Source organism: Polistes canadensis, unplaced genomic scaffold (assembly GCF_001313835.1).
Source record: "Polistes canadensis isolate GaletaPanama2010 unplaced genomic scaffold, ASM131383v1 scaffold_55, whole genome shotgun sequence".
NCBI classification, from domain to species: Eukaryota; Metazoa; Arthropoda; class Insecta; order Hymenoptera; family Vespidae; genus Polistes; species Polistes canadensis.
This window is the reverse complement of record NW_014569602.1, coordinates 219,168-245,139: the sequence shown is the minus strand read 5'-3', so window position 1 is coordinate 245,139 and position 25,972 is coordinate 219,168. Positions and strand designations below refer to the sequence as shown.

The window sequence follows — 25,972 nt, the reverse complement described above, 5'->3', positions numbered from 1 at the left end:
GAGGAGGAAATGATCTTTACGATATTTTCCTTTCGGAGTAACGTGTGTGGAAACAAAAAAATTCATTTTTTTTATCGTATCGTTTTGTTTTCTTTTTGTTCTTTTTTTTTCCCCTTTACATTATAAATTTATTTCTTTTTTCTTGATTTTTATGTAACGTTTCCGGCGAGTTTGTACATTCATAGCGATTCTTAAGGATACTTATAATAGTAAATTCGTCGAGTCGTAAGAGAGAGACGATGTAAAAGATGAAATATTATTTTCCTTGCTCGCCATTTGGCTGCGATATTACTAAAACAGGACAGAATATTTTCGATCGTTTCAACTCTCTCGACTTAATAAACGCAAATGTATATATATAATATATATAGTCGTTCGTTTTGATATATACGTATATTTACATAGAATATATTCTCTTTTTGTTTTTTTTATTTTCCTCTGGTTGGATTTCGAAGCGTACGCTTATCGCGAATATTAAATATACATATACAGATATAGGTGCGTACGAAGAATTAATACGAATAGTAAGTATGTACAAAAATACAAAAGGAATTGGCACTGTCGAAAGACTAGCGTGGCAAGGGAAGCATTCATTTTTTCTTTCCTATATAAACCTTTTGACGACGATATTCGAAACTCTATTCTTCTTATTCGAGCTGATAGAAACCTGATCGATCGTAAATGCACAATGCACTATTCTATAGATACATAGACAGATCACTATGCTATATGCAGAGTATTGAATTTATTTTGATGAAACACTCTCCTGATTTCTCGCGAATAGAAGAAGATTGATCGCTTTCCAATATTCCTAATCACGACGTTTCGATCATCATTTACGTAAGTATCATCCCATATCCGGATACTCGCCCATTCTCTCTCTTACTCTCTCTCTCTCTCTCTCTCTCTCTCTCTCTCTAATATATAGGCTACATATCATGGCTTGGTATGCGAAGGAAAGACGAAATGCTTGCTGGCAGTTGGATAGGATCGATACTTAACGCATGGATTATTCGAGTTATTCGATTTCGAGTAAAATAAGCGACACGTTAACGACGTGCGAATTTGCAATAGTAAGTACTTTGAACGAGATATAGCTATTGAACGAATATATACAGGATGATCGACAAATTTCAACGAATTCATTTAGAAAGTATTCAAGTAAATAGGAATTGTATCAAATGAAATAGATGCTTAGTGAACGTTTATAATTTCGTTTCACACATATTTCATTTCATTTTATGTACTTATTCACTGAAATACTTATGCTCTTACGATTAGATTCAAATTGATCACCCTGCTTACAAATGTATACATGAACACACACGTCCGCCCCTTCCCCAGCCCCTCCCTACGTCGAATTCGCTCGATATTTAAACGAGTTTATTATTATTATTATTTCTTTACTATTACTCGTACGAGCATTAAACGTATCTCGTCAATTGCGTGTGGAAATCCTGCAAGCAAACTATTAATTGTCCGAAAGTAGGTCTCTCGTCGGGAGACATGGCCCAACAATAGGCCATCACTGCGAATAACTCGTCAGGACAATTGATCGGCTGAGCTAATCTGTAACCGTCTCGAAGATAACTGGCCATCTCGAATGGATCTACTTCGACGTAGGGTTGTTGCGCCAGTGTCGTTAATTCCCACAGGAGAACGCCGAATGCCCACTAGAAAAAAGAAAAGAAATAAAAAACACATATAATAAAAAGAGAAAAGAAAAAAAACAAAATGATTTCAATCATGAGAAGAAAAATAGGCCAAACAATTAAGCCGCACATTTGCATTTTTCTACAATAATTTTTGTATACGAACGGCGAAAGGAAAATGAAAAATTCTCGAATTAGAGATGAAACGTATAACAAAATAAATATAATAGTAAAACTAGTGGTCTCTAATTGTATATTTACAAATAACATATTTGCATATTATATACTTACAACGTCCGACGCAGTGGTAAACGTTTTACCAAGTAGACTCTCTATAGCTAACCACTTGATTGGTCGATTCTCGTTATCTCCCAAACAATGGTAATCCTGAGGGAAGAGATCTCTAGCAAGGGCGTTGTCCGTTATTTGAACTCGTAGATCATCGTCGACCCTATAAGAAACATACAAAAGATAAATAATATTATAAAATAAGAATCTTCACCGTAACAAATTCGATAATCTCACCTTATTTTTGACAGTGAAAATAAAAATTAAAGCTTTGTGCGGTTAATTAAGAGAGGTTGGGTTTTTTTTTTAATAAGACCAGTATCAAAAAGAAGAAGAAAAACTTTGAGATCATTTTTCGAAGACGAAAACAACGCGATCGCTAATTAAAGAGCCACCGAAGTAACCGGTGTACGGTGCTTAATTAATTCGTTGCACTCAATTAATTCGGTAACGAGACGTAACGGCCTCGGGACTTGCGGAGGCTGCGTTAAAGGGAAGTGCTGTATTAAAGTGCTCGATGCGAGCAGCGCGTGCTCGTAAAAAAGGATGATTTTCGTTGTCTCTCTTAGATATTCAACATGAAAGAGAAAGAGAAACGAAAAGGGGCTAAGAGGGAGGGAGGGCACGCGATACAGGGATACTACATGTGCTACATCTTGCTCTAATTAACTTTTCATAAATTTCAGTTCAATTATATATGAGATTCTAGTAGACATGTTAAGTACGCTATTAATATATTTTATATCTTTCTTTAATTTAACTTATTGCCAAATAAGAAGTATTAATCTTAAGTATCTAATCAATAGTTTTATATTTTCTCTGTGGTATTTAAATTAATTTAACAATTTTTCTCTCTCTCTTTTTACGAATGCGACAGATTTGCCAATGTAATTATTATACATGACGAATTATGTTCATACGTAGGTAACTACTTTTAAAGTTAAAACTTCAACTCGATAAGGATAAGAACAGATGTAATTTGAAATAGATTGTTGTACTTACACGCAATTCCTCGCAGCAAGATCTTTATGGACAAGTCGTTTCCTATGAAGATACTGAACCCCTTTGGCAGCTTGAAGTGCCATTTCGACGACTTCCTGAGTTGTAAGGGCCCTCGGTGGTCCTTCGCTGCTCAGCTTACACCTTAGTAAGAACCTCTTCATGTTTTTGTAACCGGTATGCGGATATAGAAGGAAGGGCGCGCTTCTGTCCTCGATCGAGACACCCAGGACAGGGAGTAAAGCTGGGTGACTCAAACCGTAAAGAGCTAAACCTTCTCGTAGGAGAAGGGCGACCTACAAAAGATAACGTGCTTAGCTTAGTAGAACTCATCGGTGGATTACGTCGTCGTCTCGACCTTAGTTATACTCTCGATCATAGTAATGAGAATTATTGGACGTTATTAAATACATAATCAATAACTGGCTTAATTAATATACATTTTTAGTGATAGTTTAATTTAGAAAAAAAGAAATACATTATGACGTATATCGATTTTGTTTTTTAATCTTTGTACTAGCGTAAGACTTGTATAGTTCAAAAAAATAAATATTAAAAGATAATATAATTTAGGCGGACAACGAGATGGAAGTACAGCAATTATGTAATTTCATTCGTTCCATCATATACTTTAAAGGAAAAAAAATAAGATCGAAGAAGACTCACTTGTGACTGCGAGGCGTGCTCGGCGGCTGTTTTTACTAGAACGTCCCTCGGAGACGAAGCACCCTCCTCGTGATAACTACCCCTATACACGCGACCAAAGGTGCCCTCCATTTCTATGCTGAGAAGACGCACCCTGCATCTACAAAGTACAAAGGATACGACTTAATACGATGACCGTCTTCGTGAAACGGGAAAGGAAAATGTAAATTAATGGCTCTTGTCGTGCGTCGTGACGTATATAGTAATAAAAAATTACATTGCCAGCCAGTAGCTATTGCACAATTCCTAACTTATGGAGAACCAACGCACACCGTCGTTTCGATTCCGATTGTGAGTGTCTTTAAATGACTCGTTTGATTTATTACTCGTTAGTTACCTCGGTAATTAGTTAAGACGTCAAAGTTAAATGAAACAATTTGAAAAAGTTCACTTTACTCGAACAAATATATGTATATGTCATTAAATATCATACTTTGATGCATCACCATAAATACGTATAAATTAATGACTTTTATTTATAATATATAATAGATATCTACTAAAACTCCTAACGTATCATTCGTGACTCACATTATATATCTATGTATATCTACACAAGTTATTTGAAAATAGGCCTTAACGTAAATGTATTTTAAGCCCTGATCTGGCACGAAAGTCGATTGGAGTGTCGATAACCTCGTAATCCTGAGTGCTTTCAGTCGTTTTTCTTTCATCTTATTTTTTGTTTCCTTACCCTCGTTCGTACTCCTCGTTTTCTTCCTTCGTTTGGAATTTTTCATTCCAAAATGGATCGTTGAAATATGGAGTATTTTACGAACAGATATTTCGTTGAATAAATCATTAACGTAATGGTCCTATCTATCATCATTTTTATATTACGATACTAATAAAAGGAATAATTTATTTTGTTACTTTTATGAAGAAACAGGTGCAGTACACTTGTCTTTACCTTTGTACGGTGATCTCTTGAATTCTCTCGTGTAGCTCTCGACTAGGTCTGTCGTCTAATCTTCTATAAGTGGACGCTGATGCTCCAGACGCCGAGGGTGGTGGAGTTTCCGGAGATAGGAAGGTTTGCGCTGGACCAACCCCTGTTCCTCGTTCGACGCTACACGCGGAGCTGATACCTCTGGACTCTCTACAAGGATAATAAACTCGTCTAGATTTCTTCTGTCTCTCATTATTAATATAATACACGAGTGTGATATGTATTATACGTATGTTATTATTTCACACGTCGACAATGGTTATCACCAATGCTTTGTTCTCTACTATCATGAGAAACGAAACAAAAAAATAACATTCATATGTATATTCTAACATGAGACGTGTTTGTCTTGATGATAATCCGTTAACCTCTTTTCCATTTGAAGTAGGCCATTATCCCTTTTACGAAGAACGTACATAAATAAAGAAAGAAGAAGTCGACTTACTGTAAAGGATCCCTATGCCTTCTGGCCTTCTTATCTCGAACGTAATAGGCCACCACGAGAACGCTTAAGGCAGCGATAAAGGCACAGGCACATCCGATGGCTGCGTAGAACACCTGTCCACCGGAAGTAGAACCCGAAGCAGCTACTAAAACCTCTTCGGGTCCGGTGTAACTGCTCTTCTCTTTTAAGCAGATCTTTTTTCGTCTAAATTCTAAACTCGTTGTATTTCTCTTAGATACGGAAACATTTATTCGTAAGGTTAGGTCCACTTCGGCATCGTATGGACCACAATGCAAAGCTAGGGCCCAAGTTTGTACGATACCAACCGGCATCTCGCCTGTTTGAGAGATGTTCAGCGAGCTGCTTAGTGCGGATGGATTGCTGATATCTACGTCCAACGTGTAAGGAAGCTGAAAGTCAATTGTATTTGAAGAATTAATCGAGATAGTTTTATACGAACTTAAATCGACTGATAATATGATCAAATAAATTACAACCATCTAACAATAACTAGAAAGAAGATAATGAAATCTGAGGATTCGTTTCAGTATTAATGAATTTAACTGTAAAAGTAATATTTCATTGACGTGAATGATACGATGGGAGACAGTTGGTGATATATCAAATGTTAATGGATCAATGAGACTGAGATAATTGAGTACCCTCAACCTTTTTACAATACGTTACTATGAAAACACGATTTTGATATAACAACAGCTTTCGTATAACACGACTTCCATATAGGGTGAGGATATATATCATCCCCATGAGGGTATATATCAAACATTTGACGAGAACACGGAGATGAAACGTTATTGAATGGTGCTATCGAACTTTTCTTCTCGGCGAGTATTTTCTAATCCATTAACGAAGTTGTGGCTTCGGTTAATAGATCGATAGCCTCGGTTAGTATAGGTAGGTAGGTAGGTATACCTAGGTGTATAGGTGGGTAATGGTTGGTATTTCCGCGTGGAAGGGTGGAAAACGAATGAAACAATGTCGGCGAGACTAAACGAGCGAGAACGTTGAACCTTCTGGTAATCTCGAGCGAACCATTCTCGGAAGACAATTTGCGCACCGCGAGGGGCAAAGTGAGTTTAGAGAACGAATGGAGAGAAAGAGAAAAAGAGAGAGAAAAATAGAGAAAAAAAAATAAGATGCAGAAGAAGAAGAATAAGAGACTAGAGCGAAGGAAAGCAAAGCCTCAACGGCTGATTACCAGCTTGCGATGATGATCGGTTCTTGGTTAGATGTAGAAAACGAGAGAGAGAGAAAGAGAAAAGTATAAGAGAGGCTCGTCAACTACGCTGCTTGTCGCTACCACCGTTCGTTTTGCGGTCTCTTACGACCACGAATAACTTCCTCGTGAAATGGCTACGAATGTTCCTGCGAACAGCCTCTAATGGCGTTCGATTTCAACGCCTTCCGAAGTCTTCGCGTTCCAAACCGACGATATCTCTCGCCCCATAGACTTTCTCGCAGCTGCTAAGCTTCCAGGTAAAGGTGTTCATAGTTGATAGCTCGTTAATCTTGTTACCGCGTATCGTTCATGCTTCTAATAGAAAAATACGATAAAATACATTTTTTATTCCTATTTGGTTAATTATGTTTTTCTTTTCTACAGAGTCATTTCAATTCCCAATAATTAAAACGTTGATATCGAATATAAGGTAAATTCATCAATGAAATGAAATAACAAGTTTCGAAATTTCGTTGAACGTTAATTAATGATCCTATCAATGATATTACTGTTTCTATTTGTAACTTTGTAATGATTTTTATTTATCAACTTGATGCTAAAAATTCGACTGCAGCAGGATTGTAGAACGCATAATGTACAATCTTTACTTGCATTCGAATTCTCGTTATTGAAAGAGACGCAAAAGGAATTAAAAAACCGTAAAGGTGCTAACGCGAATACTTGACGCTGTGTAAGCAGTAGCTTTCTTTCAAACGAGTTGTCCGCGAGAAGAAAGACTCAAATGAGATGTGTTTACCAACGGTCCGATGTTCCGGGTCACTTCTTCTCTTTCTCGAGAAGATTCTATCTCTAACATGGAAAAAGAAATTCTTTCTTTCGGTCGAAAGGAAAAAAACATCTCATTTATCGTTGACACAATATAAACGTAAATTCTTGAGAAAATTGAATGGCGAGGGAAGGGCCGGCAGGTAGCGGGGGGTCTTCGAAAGAAAAATTTGCTTTAGCCGATTAAAGTAAGAATAAAAAAATATAAGTAATCAATATTTTATTTGTTGTTTTATTATTCGATTAATTTATGAATCACCGTGGATACGTTTACCCGTATACAAACTTTTTCTCATATCGAAGAATTTCCTTAAATGCCTGGCATACTCCTCCTCCTATCTTCTCCAGACTGATTTACAAACAATGTGAGTAGAAACAGAAGGAAGGGAGGAAGGAAGGGAGGAAGGAAGGGAGGAAGGAAGGGAGGACGAAAGAAAGGGAAGAGGAGAGAGAGTTTGATCGACAGCCACCTGCGAGTTTAACTACCATTCAGGACACCCGCTTTTGTCACGGAGGTGACGGATGTCTTGGAACCGCTCGTCAGTCTTCCTCTTCTCCTTCTTTTTCTCTATCTTATTCTTCTTCCTCTCTCGGATAACTCTCTCTTCTTTTCCTTTTTCTCTCTGAAGCTCGCGCAGAAGAGCTCGAAGAAGTGGCTGAACCACTTTGTCCTACCCCGAGCGATCTTCTCTTTTTTTCTCTACCTCGTCGACGAGTCAATCCGACACCACGTTGCGCACTTTGTCCACTTTCCGCCGTCACTTTGTCCAGGTACCTACCTACCATTCCTTCGACCACCGCGAAGAAAAATAACACGAGAGAAAAAGAAAGAAAATCTAAAGTACTTGACGAAACAACAAAACTTTATCCACCTTGGACACTTTTTTTTTTATTTCTTCTTCTGCCATGCAAATGAAATCATTAAAACGATAATGATTTGTATCCTTTATTCGCGATATTTTAACGAGTTAGAGAGATTTTCAGAAAAAGGAAATATTTTTCTAAAGAAACTTTTACGCCATTGTATTTGTTCGAGAATTCGATGAGGTGCGGGATAGGAATGATATGCTTCGATAATCCTGATAACTACGTTCTAAGAAGGTAAGAAAAAAAAAACTGAGGAGAGGAAAAAGTAAGAGGAAAGGAGGAAGAAGAAAAAGAATAAGAAGGAAGAAAAAAATATGATAGTAGCTTCAACGTGACCATTCAACCTTGACGAACGAGGAGTTGAACAGTCGGCTGGTTGCATCGTATATCGCTAAATCGTCGAGGCTTTTCAGATAACGAATGAGTTATCGTTTCTTTTAACTTTTTATTTTCCTTATCAGGAAAACATTATTCCCTATCACATATAAATCTTGAAATAAATAAATTCTCACTTACCGGTCTGCCAGCAAGATTTTGCCATGTGAAATGCAACTTGTGAACTTGCGCTGGAACCGGTACAACGAATTTAATGGCATAATCGTTGATCACACCTTCTCTCACGTAAAACAATTCCGCTTGGAGACCTAGAAAGGAAAGAAAATTTATTCTATTGTGTATTTCTTTTCTTACTTTATGTTTTATTATCTTTTCATTTTTTGTTGTTCATAAATCGTTTGTTTTTTGTTCGTAAATCAGAATTTATTACGGCTTTGGGACAATAGGGGACACGGCAAATCTAGGTTTATCGGAAAATCTTGTATGCGCGTACGTGTGTATGTGCGTGAGCCTAGATAGGTCCGCCGAGGCATGATAGGTATTTTCTAACCACGGGATATAGTGCCCTAGTGACGTCATACTAGAGAGAAAGGAAGAAGTTTATTTATCAAAAAGGGACAGAGATAGACAAATGGATAGATAGAAGTTAAGTGGGGGAGAAATAGTCGGATAAGAAAACGAATTAGCAAAAGAAAACGATACGAATGTTTCGCATAGATGACTCACGGCACCGTATTTGTCCGGCGGCTACCGCAAACACTAGCGTGAGCTTGTCCAACAAATCTGCGAAAGTGGGCTGCCGTGCGGTGATAATTTTTGATAAGCGACATGCACGCGGACAAATTCATATAAATGTTTAATTGTAACTGCATTCGATATCAGTTATTTCATTCCTTGTGTACGATATTTCGTATATACGACTAGAAAGTTCTTCACGTTACACCTATACGTCCAAGGTATGAAAGTATAAACAAATGAAATGTATAATTAACAAAATCACGATTCGTAAGTATTACAAATGAGTAAGGTAAAAATATAATGCAATTTAGAAGTGTCTGATTAGAGAGCTTCCACCGATAGGATGGAAGAGATTAAAGAGAAAGAATAAAATGAGAAGGAAGGAAAGGTCAGATAAGTGGATCAGATTCGAAATGTTAAGCGTATCGATTGGCTCGAAGACCGCAGCGTCCGCAGTCGTTCCGCTCGAATGTAATCGACTTCTCGAATCCAAATCGCACGAACACCAAAGCGAGATTTTCTTCTACCCTTCTTAACGTTTTATACCTTTCATCGATGGAAGACAAAGGCGTATTGTTTTATATAAGAAACTTGGCTGCACCATCATTTAGTTGCTGCGCGTTTTCTAACCTATTCCCATCTACTTTGATTACTTGGAGATTCGTGAAAGTAACACTTGACTTATTGTTCTTCATTTTAACCACAAAGTTTTTATTTAATAGCGAAAAGATTCGTCATATCCTAGAATTTTCTTATAAACCGAGTAGTAATACCTAGTTATTTATTATAATATTTAAAAAATCATATATTACTTTAATAAATCAACAAATTACGTGCTCAAAGATAAGATATCATATTAGGCTAGTTTATTAATAAATGGTAATCTAATTTTCCAAGAAAGATATTGAAAAAAGTTAGGGATGAGAGACAATGAAATGGCCCTATGACCGCATTGGAAATAACATCGAGCTACCTAGGTATTCTGAAAATACAAGGGGGGATCGTGTGTCGGTAGGACACAAGGTCACGTGGACCAGTCGACGAAGACAGTGGATAAGGAAGCTGGAGAAGAAGAATACGGGTGCATGGCGTGTACTCTTTTTCTCTACACCCCACCCCTCCTCCCTCCTCATCCCTCTCTCTTTCTAGAGAAGGGTCTCGGTGGTATCTGATAGGACGGTTAACGAGCCACGAGTTGGATTTTTAAGCCACCCGAAGACAATGTGCCATGCCCCTTGGTCGTGTCTTTGCTTTCGGTGTTCTTCTCTACCTCCCCCTTTCATTTCCTCCCACGTCCCACCACCTATACCTCTCCCGTCCCGACGTTTACCGGTTTTCTGCATCAGATATCCTATACCCACGACCCCGACACCGTTGCCCTCCGACAAGCTCCGCCAGAGGCACTCTCTTTCTCTAGATCTTTGCCTCCTCCACGAACTAGAGGAAAAGAACAGAACGGATCCAACGCTGTAGGGTACGTCGTAAAAAAGACGAAGGATACCCCGTAGGTCTTGGAAAATAATTATCCTTCGAGAAAGAGAGAAGTAGTCTGGGCCGAAGCTAGCGTCGTTAAAAAATCTAAACTCACAACGTTCCAATATTTTCTTACTCCTTCTCTCCCTCTCTCTCGTAAAAATGTCCTCAAATATTTCATCTGTCACTTCTATATTCAACGGACCTAAACAATAACTTATTTATATGGGGAGAGAGACGGGTCATCCAGTTTGACCTAAAGACGAATGGATCGATAGTTTGCTTCTTTTCCATTTCGTTTACTTTCCTTTCTTCCAAAATTCATCATCATTTATTACATGAAATCATTATTACATAAAAGCTACAAAATGTTTATCCTCTCTCTCTCTCTCTACCTTTCCGTTTCATCTTTTTTCTTTATCATTTCAAAGTCGCTTTCATTTAAAAAAAAAAAAAATATACAATAATAATTTTTACTACGATGTGTAACCCCTATTCGCGAGTATAATTCCGACGAAAAAGAGAGTAATTAAAAGCAAGTAGTAATAATTACTCTTATAAATTTTCAGTAAAGACATTTTCATCGTTTTTTCTTGTTCATTCTTCTTATTTCCTTGATGATTGAAAAAGAGAATGAGTAAAGATTTTCTCTCTCTCTCTCTCTCTCTCTCTCTCTCTTACTTTCTATCATCAAAGAAATAGGAAAATCAAAGAGCTACCCCTCGTATTCTTATGTCGGTATAAAAAGGCGACGAGATAAAAAAGTAATCTTCTTTTAATCTAGCAAAGAAATTCCTCTCGTTATTACTAGCTACCGAGTACAGCTCGATTCTGACCTCGTTACGTTTCTACTTTTGGATGCTTTCTCTGTGTGATGCCTTTTGCTTTTTTCTTTCCTTCTCCATCTACTACTATTACTACTACTACTACTTCTTCTCTTTCTTCTTCTACTTCTACTTCTTCATCTTCTTCTTCTTCTTTTTCCGAGCAATTATACGAGAAGTTTGCATGAGGGTGGATAGCTAGAAGGGTGGTAACCACCGAACATCCTTTGATGTCTGCTGCGCCCGCAGCCAGGCCAGAGTGCAAGCGTGAGCCTCCAAGACGGGAGTACGATGTAAACAGAGTGTATGAGAAAGAAAGAGAGAGAGAGAGAGAGAGAGAGAGAGAGAGAGAGAGAGAGAGAGAGAGAGNAGAGAGAGAGAGAGAGAGAGAGAGAGAGAGAGAGAGAGAGAGAGAGAGAGAGGCCTTTTCAGGGAAGGCGTCGACCCTCGACAAGCACTGCCAGACACAATTGTCACGAGGGGTTCTGCACCACTTCGGCTCTTTTCTCGCAAAACACGTACGAACGCTACCACTCAGAAGGACCATAATGGCAAGGAAAAGCTGCTGCAAGAGGACAGTATGTGTGCTTTCTATCTAACTCCCTTTACTTCGATGATCTCACTCCTCGAATCAAAGGTAAAGAAACATAGAAACTAGTATAGAGCAATACACATACGTGATGATATCTTCCCTAAAACTACGAATCAAACCAATAGAACGTTTCAAATCTTAATGTCAAGAAAAAAAGTTTGAAACATTTCATCTTTCTGTTATTTTTAATATTCCTATTATTAAGCATAAAAATAGAAGAGTCACAAAATGTTTGCCTTTACAACGAGAAGACCCAATTCTAATTGGGGGGAAAAAATGATACACAAATAAGAATGAAGCAGATCGATGATGGTATACGCAGCAAGGGGTACCATCATTTCTAAGTTCTTGATCGAGCATCGAGGATCATGAGAGCAGAAAAGAAATCGATCTCAATGAATGAGACGCAACGTTAAAGGAAGGAAGGAAAGAAGGAAGGTGGGCTTTTCGCGAAACACCCGGCTAAATTTTGCAAAAAAATACCGGTGTCCCCCGCTGTCAAAATACTACATTGAGCTAAGTTGACGAGGAGTAGTATGGTCTTTCTAAGGTGAGTTCTTTAATAATAAAGGAAGAAGAAGGAACCAGGGGTCCCGAAAAGAAGGCCATCGTGAATCGGCGTCTACACAGCGGGAAGACAAAGTTTTTTTCTCTCTCTCTCTCTCTCTCTCTCTCTCTCTCTCTTTCCTTCTCCTTTCCTTTCTATACTTTTTTATTCTCTTGCTGTGGGCTTTGGGTCAGAAACCTAACACCTACGGAATACGAGAGGCATGGTGTGCTTATAACGAGATCCTCCCGTAGTGAGCCTTACAAAAGGACACGGCGACGAGGGTAGAAAAGGAGAAAGGAAAAAGCAAAAAGGGTGATCCACAGGTCCAAGGGACAGGAAATATAGGATTTTAAAGTTCCCGATGATCCCTCCACGGGGTATAGACGTCCTACCGGCTTCGATATGTTTCCTTAAATAATATCAATAGATTATGTACATAAAATAATAAGTTAATGAAATTATTCTTAACTTTACTATCAACTAACGTAACTTTTTGTCTCCTTATTAATTATGATTAAATTTGTGTGTTTACTTTAGAACAACATATTTCATTACTTCAAACTCATATTTCGAAGTTGAAACGCTCGTAGAATTATGTCAGGTGTCACTTGACATCGTGTAAAGTAGAAATTCATTGTAGATGCAGAACTACTAGTCCACTTACTTTAATGTTGAATTTACTAGTACCTTTGATGAATTTCATCTCCATTATAGCGGAACTTTCGAGTGCTTGCTCATTTCGCTGTTTGTTATTTACTCTACCATTGTCATGATACTTTTTCTTTTGTATAAAATAAATGAACAAATCCCAATTGGAAAAAGTTATAATTTCGTCAAGATATATATCTATATATGATATTATAAAATATATCAAATAAAAATTCTTCGCGCGTGTAACGCTACTATCATTTTCCTGTACTCGATTCATTTTAATACAGAATCCTTCTCGTAGGATACCGACAATGGCGTAGGAATTGAAATTAACTTTCTCGATGCGTATATGGACACAAACTCCGTTCTTGATCATTTACGAAACAATATGTACTGTTTCGTTTCTTTTAATCACAAGTTACAACTTAGTAATAAATAGTAATATTAGTAATAATGTTAAAAGATTAAATTTCTATCATATCAGCATCATTATTTTTTGCAAAAATGAAAGAATTATCGGTTCGAGATGGGGTTAACGACCGAATCAATGGCAGCTGGCATATACTATGCTCCGATATCTCTCGAGGCAACGACTTCAGTAAGAAAGAGAAAGAGAAAGAGAAAGAGAACAAGAAAGAAAAAGAGAGAGAGAGAGAGAGAGAGAGAGATCTAATAACGCGAACGAGCCTCTGAGTATGCACGCGAACATACTACTAGTGCTATAACGGCTGCACGAGATATTTTTCACTTTCGCCATCATCCGGCTGAACGATGTGGGCGTATATGGGGTGGCGGATATTCTAAGCACATGTCTTCTAACCATAGATGTTTTTGTTCTACGAACAAAAGAATTCGTAAAAAGGAATATCTCAAAATTTGTATATTATACACGTGAACATTAAATGTAAGCTTCAAATATTAGCATCAAATGCCTGACAGTATCTGTCAAATATATAGATAATAAATATGTTATGTAGGAAAAAGTTTTAATATGTAATCATTCACTTTTAAAATATCAGATCGGACGTGAAAACTTTTTACTTTGCCAAGCAATCTTCCATACATACACTTCCACATCCAATACTTATAAGTACATTTATCCTCTAATAAGTAAGAAAAAAAAAAAAGAAAAAAAAAAGAACAAGAGGAACAAGAGAAGACTAATAAATCAATGTAACGAGAGTTGCTCAAACTTTTTCTCCCCACTTTTTATCATTCTCAGATCGATCGAAGTCGTGAGGTAAAAGCAACCTATCCGACACCCCGTATATATACCCATGGATGCATGCATATATACTACGTACGTATATAAAGATACACGCATACTCACACGTACGCACATGCGTCTCTCACCCACGTGCGAAACCAGAGTCGTGGTACATGTACGCGATACAGGAGGCCGACTGCTTAGCATATATCGAACGAACGTGTTTCGCTATCTCTCTCTCTCTCTCTTTCTCTCTCGTTTTCGCTCTCTAGCAACGTTGCCTCTCCTGAATAACCCATAAGTCCTGGACAAGTCCTGGACGTCGTTTGTACGGCCTCCTCCTCCTCCTCGTTCCACTACTTCTGCTGCTTCTCCCCCATCGACCTCAGCCTCTTTCTCTCCACCTTTCTCCTCACAGGCCATAGGTTAAATCCAGGAAGGCGTAACTTCGCGCGACACCGGTTATAATTCACTTCGAACGACCATGCACGTAAGGAAGAGAGAAAGAGAGAGAGTGAAAGAAGAAGGACCCTCGACACTGCTGGTGTGCGTGCCTTTGCTTTTTTGGGCCCCACAACGAGGTGGAAGGAAGGGTGACTGAGCTACTCGAAACATTGCTTTACGATCTTCCCGATCTTTCCTATACAATCAAGAATTTGGGATACCTGAATTGATCGTAAACAAGCGATAAACAAGCCTTATCTTTTTTGATGTTAATGGCAAATAAACGTTTGCTAGTTTAACGGGACGTAAATAATCCTAATTTTTCGATGAAAACTATCGACATATTTTGTACAATAATTATTACCTGGGCACATTACTTAATTAATATTATTAAATAATGCCAATATTAAAATGTATAAAAATGTCATTAAAATTCTATTTAAATAAAGTTTTCTTTTGGTATTTCGGATTTACTGCTGTTTACACGATTTTCAGATTATTAACGTTGCAAGATATCATTGATCTGTCGATTTGACGAGTCGCTAGCGAGAGATAGAGTCACGCTTCACGGGAGGTTTCCCAATTTAACGCATCCTTTCCGTCGTTCTCTCCACTTTGTATATGAAATAATTAGATCGAGGGAGTAATGTACAATTATTCATCGATATTTTGTCTTCTGGTCACGTACTAGGACACGTAGAAACATATTCATTAAAGTTGATTAAGTCTTTATCGAGTAATCCAATTGGCACCCAATCTGAGTCTATTCAATGTGGGATCACCATCAAAATCAGACATTGTGCATTTCCCATCGAATCCGTACCGTCACTATTGTGTCGTACGATCACCCTTCCCCTTCGTGAAAATCGAGAAGCTCGTTCCTGGCTGAAACCGGTCGGATCTACCGTACTGTATCTGCGACAAAGAACTAAAGAAAAGGATAGAGAGAGAAAGAGAGAGAGAGAGAGAGAGAGAGAGAGAGAGAGAGAGAGAGAGAGAATAAAATAAAGGGAATTAAATCGTATGGTTGGTGCATCATAAGTAACGCAGCTACGGTTTATTTGTCGAACGAGGGAGAAAGAAAGAGAGAATCTCAGGGAATGATGAAAGCAAAGCAAACGTCGCAACGCTATACGACGTGATTCCTGGATCGAGAGCTAAAATAATATTGTTTTTCGGTGCCCAATATGGCTCCAACATTATGTCGGCCATCAACGAGGAACAACCATCATCGCGAGATGGAAGGAAACGAGAAACTCACAACTTACAATCAGATGCAGCATCTGTCAGTGTTGATGTCGATTGAGATGTGTTCTCGGTCTGTCTGGGAGTTCGACATATGGCGACAGGAGTGTGTGAAAGGAGCTGGGAGGATTACGAACTTCCTTCCCTCTAGTTTCGCATTAACAACTCCTTTTTTTGTATATTAAAATATTTCGTTCGATCAATTTATTCGAATTTGCATATAATTTCGATCGTAAATTAATATGAATACTATCGAAAATCGTTAGCATTTAAAACATATTTTAAAATTTAATCTATCTCGTTATTAATGTTAAAATATAATGATTTCAAATAAATGAGTTACAATAAAGTCCAAAGTAATTTGTCGCATAGAACTCTAAATAATTCTACTTCTTATTCGATTCTTTCACGTCATTTGTTTGGGCAAAATTCTTTTTCAGATATTTAGCCGATTAGTCCGTTCTTTGTTTATTGCTTCATACCAATAGATATGCGAACCTGAAGGAGCAATTTAAGAAAAGTATATCGTGGCTTGCTGGATGGTTCGCGAGGAAAGAAAGTCCAGGAAATTTGGTATAAGTCTGAGAATAACTCGTTTGGCATCCATTCGGGATTTTACGACGTCTTAAAGTCTTCGACGTTTCGTGAGACCACAGAAAACTCACCCAGAGTGTTAAGCTTACTTTTTGTTTATTTTTATTAAATATAAAATTTTTTTTCAAAAATAGTTAACTTTGCATAAAAAAATAACAATAATTCATTTTAATAGAAACTATTATTATTTAATCGAGAGTAAAAATAATGCAACTGCAACTGCAACTGCAACTGCAAGTGCAACTGCAACTGCAACTGCAAGTGCAAGTGCAAGTGCAACTGCATCTGCAAGTGCAACTGCAACTGCAACTGCAACTGCAAGTGCAACTGCAACTGCAACTGCAACTGCAAGTGCAACTGCATCTAGTAGTAAGATTTCGAATTTTGAAATGGGTGCCCAACTAAACAACACGTGTCTCCCCTTCGTGGCGCCGATGGACCGATAAGTGAATGTGCCATGTTCGAAAATTCTTTTCCTTTCAGAAGGGTGACGAGAGGCACGAGATAACTCTACAAATGCAAACCCTATACTCTAACTATCTGTCTGTCTCTCTCTCTCTCTCTCTATACCTCCTTCTTCCTGTCATTATCTTTTATTTTTAGATCGTTGAAAGCTACGGGAGATACGATAATTTAGAAAAATATATGTCTTAATTGTAGAAATGTCTACATATGCGAAGAGAAAATGTAATTTAACTAATATATCTATTCTGTCCAGTTAGACAAACTTGACATAGTCAGATGAGTTCTCCCATTGATCTTAATTATCTCTAACGATGAATTAATGCACGAATCTCGTAGATTACGATGTCACAAGAATTCATCTGTCTCTTCTTTGAAAAAAAAGCATTCTTTCTTTCTTTCTTTCTTTCTCTTCTTTTGTGCTATCAATCCTTTTTTGACATCGTTATTCGCTTTGAACGTACCTTCTATAACGTTTCTTTCACCGAGCTTTACGAGAATCTCATCTCTTCTTCGATTCTAACCTTTTTGCATCGATTCACGTTGGTCAAAGTGATCTTTTCATAAGAGCGACAGACAGAAAGATAATATCGTATAAATTCATGTACTATCGCTTTGATAATGCTGTTCTCTGTTTCTGATCTTTGGAGAAGACAGGATAAAAAGGCAAGTTTCGATATAATTCTCGTTATTTTCAATGCAATTCATATTCAACAACAATTTCGTTATAAAAGTAACGAAAAAGTACAAATAATTATCATTGATTATCGATGGAATAATAAATTATCGAAAAAAAATTTGTAATATAATTTAACAAATAAGTATTTAATATTATATTTCAACCTATAGCACATTGTCAAGTTCTCTAGAAAAAGAAACTTTGAATACAAAATTTTGACTAATATTTGACCTGTCGTTCTATTGATACTAGTACGTTTTCCCATTCAAAGATAATTTATTCGTAGTAAAAATGTAAAAGAGAGAGAGAGAGAGAGAGAGAGAGATTCCAATTAAAGGCCCATTTGTCGAATACCGTTTAGTTAGTTCTCGAATGGGTTGACGTTTCCAACTTGCCGAGTCAGCTTGTATAAAAAGGCCTATGATCGAGAGGTTAGTCGTTAGAAAAATGTTTTCTTCTAGTACGACCGGTGGAACGTGTTATTTAGTTGGCAAGTGTCGTCGAATGATTGGACGTAGAGGAAGTAGGCCCAAAAAGGCCCCGCCGAAACGGCTACCAAGTACTCTTCTTCTTTTACAGTGAATCCCATTGGAACTACGCGGAGTCATCCTCGAGGAGCAGATGCTCGTTAAGATCCTGTCACTCGAGACTACTCTCGCTCTCGAGCGTGGATTAAAAGATTTCACGCGAGGATAACGCTCGGTGAGATCGACGAACGTGTGCCGGTTGATGAGAAAAGAAATTGAACAAGGAAGAGATAACTAAAAAAAATTACTCTCTTATACAATTAATTTATAATGAAAAAAATGAAATGAGAAAAACGTAACATACAAGTTATTATCATATTAATTTAACAAACGTATAAGACACAAATTATTTATATTGTTTTGGTAGTTGAAAAAAACTGAAATTGAATGATTTAATGCTTATCAAATTTTTGTATTCAAAAATATTCATTCTCTCGCTGCAGCATTATTTTATATTTTTTTACGACATACTTGATCGCATTAAATTTTATTCACGTTCCCGTTGAATTTACTTCGCCTAGAGAGTAAGGAGAAAAAAGTAGAATGAGAAACTCCGAGAGAAAAGTGTCGCTATTCTTGATTAAGAAACTACTCGCTGAGACGCTTTTCTTTTCTGTTCTCTCCGTGATAATCTGCAAGAGAAAAGGTCTATCCGAGAGATATACCCCCAGGGAAAAATGGTGGTAGAAAAGAATGGAAGGAAAAAAGAAAAAAAAGAGAGAGAGAGAGAGAGAGAGTATCTATTACACTCGCAGTGTTTTTATTCCCAGGAGAGAGACGATTTCTAGAAAAAGTCAATTCCATTACGAGTCGATCCGCAACACTCTATTTCTTTAGAACAACATTTTCGTGCAAATATAAAAGACTAAAGTATTTAAAGATAATAAGAATATGCAAAAAGATACTTCCAAATTCTAACAAGAAATATGTTAAAAGATAGCTCGCAAAAAAATTTACTAAAACTCGTATGAGATTAAACGAAAAAGTATAAATATTTGAATAGATAGATGCACGTGTCATTTTTAATATAAATTTATAAGACTTTTGTTAGAATTTATTTTGTTAAAACTTACGTTCGCAAATAAAGCATATCATTGATGTGGTTACTCAAAGGATTAATATCTTTCTCGAATTGAAAGAAGAAGAAAATAAAAGAAATGAAGTTGGCTTTCGGAGGAAAATCCACGGGGGTCCGTCCGTGTCTCGTTTCTCTGTTTCTCTCCTATATCTCTTTTTCTTCTAGACGAGTCCTCATGTAAATGACGTCCCGACACAACCCGTACTGTCTTTGACGGCCTCCCCTGTCCGCTCAGAAACGAATTCTCCTACACACCAACGAAGTCTTAAGGCGCGGATCTTAACGAGGAGCCGAAGATTGATGTCGACAGAGGCGCAGCATCCGCTTTGAAATATCGCATCGATCGAACCTGCTTAAAATATTGTTCGAAATAAAACACGTATCTTTTTTTTTCTTTTTATTTCTATCCTCTTCGGAGAATTCTAATCGTTAACTCGAAATAGTTAACTCTGTTTCGACATTTACGATGGCCACGCATTTTTCATAATTATTTTATTACGCATTTCTTCGTATCTCGATATTGAAAATATTATATCTAATAAAAAATAACTAAGGGTAATTGAAAAAACTTGTTTCATTTGTTTACTATACGAAAATATACGCTACTAATCGGTTAACAAAGAAAAGCGGATAGAAAAGTAGATAGAAACGCAACCGTGTCCGATTGTTGTTGTCGAAACACATTTTCTCGAGCCGATCGAATTTCTTAATGTCCGTTTGTGTTCCACCTATTGCTGCGCCATTGTGCGTACATAAACGGTTTCACGGGGCCCAGTCGGGACCTTTGAGACGACCCCACTCCTCGAACAACATCAAGATGGGCCTGTCAGACCCTAACTAGCTAAGGTCGAACCCAAGCTCGTCTCACGCGAGCGAAAACTGGCCTCGGGCACGAGGTTCTTCGCGAACATCATGTTTTCCTGTTTTGACACGGAGTTCTGACGAATGATTACGAATCGTTCCGCTTTGCAGTATTTCAAATTGGATATGCACTATTAATTTACCTAAACTTTGTATATACTTCCAAACGATCTTATATCTTTTATCGACTTAACTCTAACACACAATAAGTAAGTGATAATTCATTTATTATTTTCCTCTTAGAGATATTTTATCATTCTATTCATTATTTCTTTACCGTTTATTAATTCCAACTAAATATTTTTTACATAAAATATAAATTTATGATTGAAGATGAGAAATAATTTCAAAGTATTTCTTATTTGTATATCATCAAATGATTTATATTTCAAGTTCTTTTGAGATTAAATAATTCCTTCCTTGCTTGATTGTAAAAGATCTGCAAAAGTTTAGGCATCATTCAGGTCTGCATATTTTTCGAGTATGTCATCATTTCCTCTATATGTATGTATATTGATGCAAAGCTACGCATTAGGAAGATGAAAAGGTATATATACAAAAAAAGAATAGAAAAAACAACTTTTAGATTGCGATGATGTTGCGAGAGGATGAAACACCTTTTTTTCTGGGATTATTCGTCGAAGGATCGACAAAGTAATCTGGTAAAGTAAAATATAACCTCGGCGCCAATGTGAATTCGGAAGCTTATCTTATCCACGCTCGGGTGCAATATGAGTCTTAGGTGTTGGCAAGCACGTACGATCGTGCTTCTTTCAGATAACCCAAAGATTTTCGAACCTTGTTTAGAAACATAGATATAACTACCTATATATTAATATTTATGTCTATACTCCGATATACATTTGCTTGTCAATAAAAAGAATACGTATATTTTACAGCAGGACAATTTCGAAATATGATAACAAAGAGAAAAATAAAAGAAGAGGGTCTTCAATATTGGAGCAGATCGTGCCAAAGCACCTTTCCGTAGGATTCGAGCGTGTAGTGTGTAACCAAGTGGAATGACGGAGATCAAAATCGATTTCTCGACGTGGCGAAACGAGACTTGATGTTCTAACCTTATTACGGGAAACCTTACTAAACGAGTCGAAATTGGAAACCTCATTCTTCCTGGAAACATGCACTTGAAAATGCATTTATTACAAATATGGAAATAACATTATTCAAATTTACTCACATATATGTACATCTAATTGTAAGTCAACAATCGAGGGTAAAAAGCAGCTTCGTTTTTCTAGTCGAACCTATGAACCTTCCAAAATGAAAAAGCATCAAGAAGAATAGGGAACTTAAATGAAGATCCTCAAAAAAAGAAAATAAGACGAAAAAGAACAAGAGTGACTGTCTGTTGATTATTAGGGCTTTAAACAAACTATAAACGAATCCCTTCGTCTCCTCGACCCTAAAACGTCAAGTTTCAACAAGAACTTCATTAGAATATTTTATTGTCTAGATCCAAGGTACTATATGCGCATCTCCCAACAGCACAGCGGTATAGATGCTGGCTTACCTGTAGCACAAAAGGAAAGCCGATCAAACGACACACCTTTCGATCGACTATTTTTATATAAATCATTGAAAAAAGTCGAAAAATCACATTACGATAACATTTTAACTTCCGCTCGATTGCTTTTCGTGTCACACTAAGCCATATTGATGCCTTGATATTCTATTTAGGACAGGATCTCCTATATTTTTATTTTATCCTCAAAGATTAACCATTATTTTCAGATTTTTTTAAAGAGAGTCACGTTCAGGATAATCTTATTATGCGTATACGTCGGCGTTAAATCTTATGATCGAAATTGTTTAATATTCGATAAAAAGGTTATATATGAATTAACGAGTGGCGAGTAGTTAAAACATGAGATTGAAATTTAATCCGTCTTTAAAGTCTGCTGAACTTTTTACAACAATGCTCGTAGTCATTCATTCTTATCTATTTTTGTACTTAAAAAACTAATGATTTGTTAGTCATATTGTTCTATCGGATCTAATCTACGGATCAAATTTCCATTTCATACCTCAACTATTTGTATCTCATAAATTCATATACATATTACTTACTTAAAGTACAGCTTCTATTATATTTAAACAGGTCATCAGTATGTAGTTATTTCTGAGTTTAATTAGTCATTTTACGAATAAATATATTTCACAAAGTAACGTTAATACATATATATGTTAAAAAATAAAGGGTTAACTTAGTTTTCATAGATAAAAATATAATATAATACAATATGTGGTATATAAAGAAAAGACAAAAAGAAAGGAAAGGTGCGAGGCAAATAGTATGTATGGAACGCACGATTTTCTCTCTATCTCCTTCTTTTTCTGTCTCTCTCTCTCTCTCTCTCTCTCTCTCTCTCTCTCTCTGTTTCTCTCGGGAGCAAGAGAATCGTCGATCGGAGGCGTGGGTTCAGGTGTCGCCAGAATGCACGAATGCACGAACGAACGAACCGTTGCCATTTCGAACTCGGGGCAACGAGCTGAATGCTTTTCGTGGCTCAACGAGCCGAAAACGAATTATTCGCCGCCGTGGAAGTTATCGAGGAAATATTGGAAAGTTCGCGCCGTCGAGTGGGCTGCACGAATTGCTCCACTTCCGGTACACCGATTCGCATGCAACCGGTCGAGCGATGATTTTTAAGGAACGATCAGAACGCGGAACGATCTTTATTCGATCGCAAATATTACGATTAAAGACTAATTTTATCTTGTTTTTTTTGTTCTTTTTAAAATTATACTTTTTTCTTTTTTCTATCAATCATTTTCCTGCAATTGCATTTCTATTGATATTAATTACGAATACGTATCCTAACGTTTCGTATTTAATTATGGAATAATTGTTACTGGCAAATACTTTCGATCAATAAATAAATTTACTTTTAAAGCGCGTCAATCAACTTTGTTGTTGGAAACTTCAAAGAGAATCCCCTGCGATTCCACCGCGTAGATTTAATCGTTCGTAAAATATTACACGGAGGAAAACGTTTTCACAGCTCGACCGACAAACGATTCTGGTTCGCTTCTATGACCGAATAAAACGGTCAGCTCGACCCAATTTCAACGAAATTCATGTATCAATTGAGAAACTCGAACGTATTCATTTCCTTCGTAAATGTCTCATTTGTACCAATTATCTCTCGTACATAGATTTTCTAGGGTAGAAGGGTGAGAGTCGTATTTTAAAACAATTTCACGCTTCGCCACTTACCTACCTCGGATTCGAGGGATTTCGTGTATGTTGTAGGTAAGTACATACATACGTTGTGCCTGAACCCACGATTATGCCCTAAGGATAATGAAGGCTTATAGCACAAGCGGCGTAACGCGATAATAATTATTCATTAGTTCGTACGAACTTGAGCGAATGAAAAACGTCCCTATCGTCGTCGTACAGGAGCTTAATTGCAATGCTAAATAAGCAGGTACACACGAATTGACGAGTATTTACATTAAATAATTAATCTTTCAATGAAAAGATCCTATCGTGCAATCAGTCGAGTATGTCCGAACGGTTTTACGACAACCTCTAATAAAAACGCGTCTCTTATTTTACGAGCGATAAAATTCTCATCGATTAAAATATATTGTTATATGTAATTTCAAAGAAATCGAAACTCGCGCTAAATTACAAATAACATACAATATCTATCGATCGCGATAGTTGATTCGTTGGCGATGTTGGAAAATATGGAGGACCAATGGTGACAACTTTAATAGGTGGAGATTCGAACGAGCCAATCGGGAGACAGTTAAGACATTTGAAAAACAATTCGCGGCTAGTGTACGGGCGCGTATTTGATCTCGATGGAAGATCGCAACGAAATAACCGTAATTATCGAACGTTTATTATCGTAAGCGTGTGCGATGAATGAACTTACCCATGAGTTTGCGTACTTCTGCCTGGCTGAGAAAAAGATTGAAGTATCCCGAGGCAGGCGAGGCAAGCACGAGGAAAAGAATCGACGTCAGTTCGAAGAGCGACATCGCGTCTGCGCCAGCAGCGTCAGCGTCAGCGACAATCAAATGACGGATGACACACGTGTGCAGCCCCAAAAGCTAAGAGTAAATTTATTTTGTTCTTTCTTCTTCTTCTTCTTCCTTATTCTTGAGGAACACTTCAGAGAAATGTTGTCAAAGAGGTCATCTCTTCTGGTAAACGCTAAGGCGTCGCGCGTGCACGACTTGGCAGCGCGACGCCTGACACGACGCGACAAAGTATCCTTCTTTGCGTCTATCTCTCTATCTCCGTTCCTCTCCCTCCCGCCGTCCGAAAGAGTCGTGAAAAGGAACGCGCGCGCTTTGACAGCTCGACACTTTTTTTCAATTAACAACGGTAGAGTCTCGCTACGAGAGAGAAGAGAAGAGAATGAGTAGTTTTCGCGGATAAAATAAGGGACGAGTAAATGACGCGACGCGACAGGGGAAAATTTCGAGCAAAGCAAAGTATCTTTTATTTGACGCGTCGTACGGAGCGAACGTGAGTTACCTCGTGAAAGCCACGAGCGATTGTGTGCGACACGACCGCCGCCATGGCTCGGCTGGGCTCGTCGTACCTCGCTCGTCGCTTCCTCCTCGCCCGAATCTAACCGAACTCACCCGAGCTTAACCGACCTCTCTACAAGTCCACCCACGATCACGACACGAGACTCGCATCGCGCTTACCCCCACCACGCTTCTCTTATACATATACTGTCAGAATTTTTTCTCTCCCTCCTATCTACATATTTGGCTCCTCATCTGAAAAATAATAGAGGATGTCCGACTAATCGTGCTTTCAACAATTTACGATTTTTACCCCGAATAAAATCATTCAAATTAACACTTTTCCATGATTTTTCTTTTCTCTCTTTATTATATATTTTTACTGCTTTCGTATTCGGCTTATAACACTCTTTGTTAATTATGGCGTTTATTACGATCTAACGAACACGAACAAAGCACACGTCTAGGGAATAAGCAATCGTCCTTTGCAGACTTCGCGTCGCGTCGTTATGGAAAACTTCCAATGAATGTGACACAGTAGAAAGAACGATCGAGAACTACACTTGGCTAAGCTTGCCCGAAACTTACGGAGGATGAAACTCTTCTGGGGTATTTCTGTTTCGATGAAGAAATCTTTCGTTAAGGTCGTAACTATTTTTCTTTCTTCCCCCTCCCTTTCCTCCTCACGAAAATACCAATTGAGAACATTTTCGCTTGCATTTATTTACGAGAAATAATTTGTATTAAATCAACGGAGCAGAGAAAAATCTTAAGTAGTCTGTTTAAAAGAATATACAATTGCTATCGTTTACGTTATTTGATAAAGAATAATTGGAAACGATTAATCGCCCTTTCAAAAAGTTCGCAATATTTCATAAGAAAGTATGTAAAGAAAAATTTGTCTTGCATGTTAGGTTTGCTTCGCTAAAGCGTGACAACCTTTAAAGAGAATTCTGATCCTACCGGATCGTAATTTAATATGACGTCGTTCGAGGAAGAAAGTTATGCAGTTTGGTGTTTATTATCGTCTTGAGGAGAAACAAGTGGGAGGAAATTCGAGTCGATGTACGTTAATCGGCTCAGATTTGCGCGGCATATTGCAAGCACGCTTATGCAAGCAATGCCGAGTATGTAATTGAAAAATTCTCATCTTTCTCGATGTAAAGTTGAAAAAGATCTAGAGCGATGGCATATTCGTTCCACATCTGCATAATTCTCGAACGTTTACGGGTGGTTCAAACGCCCAAGTAGCCTCCTTCGAATCATTC

The 25,972-nt window shown here is 37.5% G+C and overlaps 1 protein-coding gene across 1 annotated transcript; it reads right to left on the bottom strand.

The window, feature by feature from the left end:
* Positions 1-75: 75 nt before the first annotated feature.
* On the bottom strand, positions 76-24,771 carry LOC106785723 (tyrosine-protein kinase Dnt-like). The gene is made up of 8 exons (XM_014746409.1): positions 24,101-24,771; positions 8,448-8,575; positions 5,039-5,448; positions 4,555-4,743; positions 3,606-3,744; positions 2,943-3,235; positions 1,944-2,103; positions 76-1,673 (listed from the first exon to the last, which is right to left on the bottom strand). The coding sequence occupies exons 1-8, from the start codon at positions 24,204-24,206 to the stop codon at positions 1,425-1,427; spliced, it is 1,674 nt and encodes a 557-aa protein (XP_014601895.1). The 5' UTR covers positions 24,207-24,771; the 3' UTR covers positions 76-1,424.
* Positions 24,772-25,972: the final 1,201 nt, after the last annotated feature.

Coding starts and splice junctions, on each gene's coding strand:
- LOC106785723 (XM_014746409.1), bottom strand. CDS start 24,206: ATGTCGCTCTTCGAACTGACGTCGATTCTTTTCCTCGTGCTTGCCTCG. Junction 3,236..3,605: donor AGCACGCCTCGCAGTCACAA/GTGAGTCTTCTT, acceptor TATCTTTTGTAG/GTCGCCCTTCTCCTACGAGA. Junction 1,674..1,943: donor TTACCACTGCGTCGGACGTT/GTAAGTATATAA, acceptor TCTTTTTTCTAG/TGGGCATTCGGCGTTCTCCT.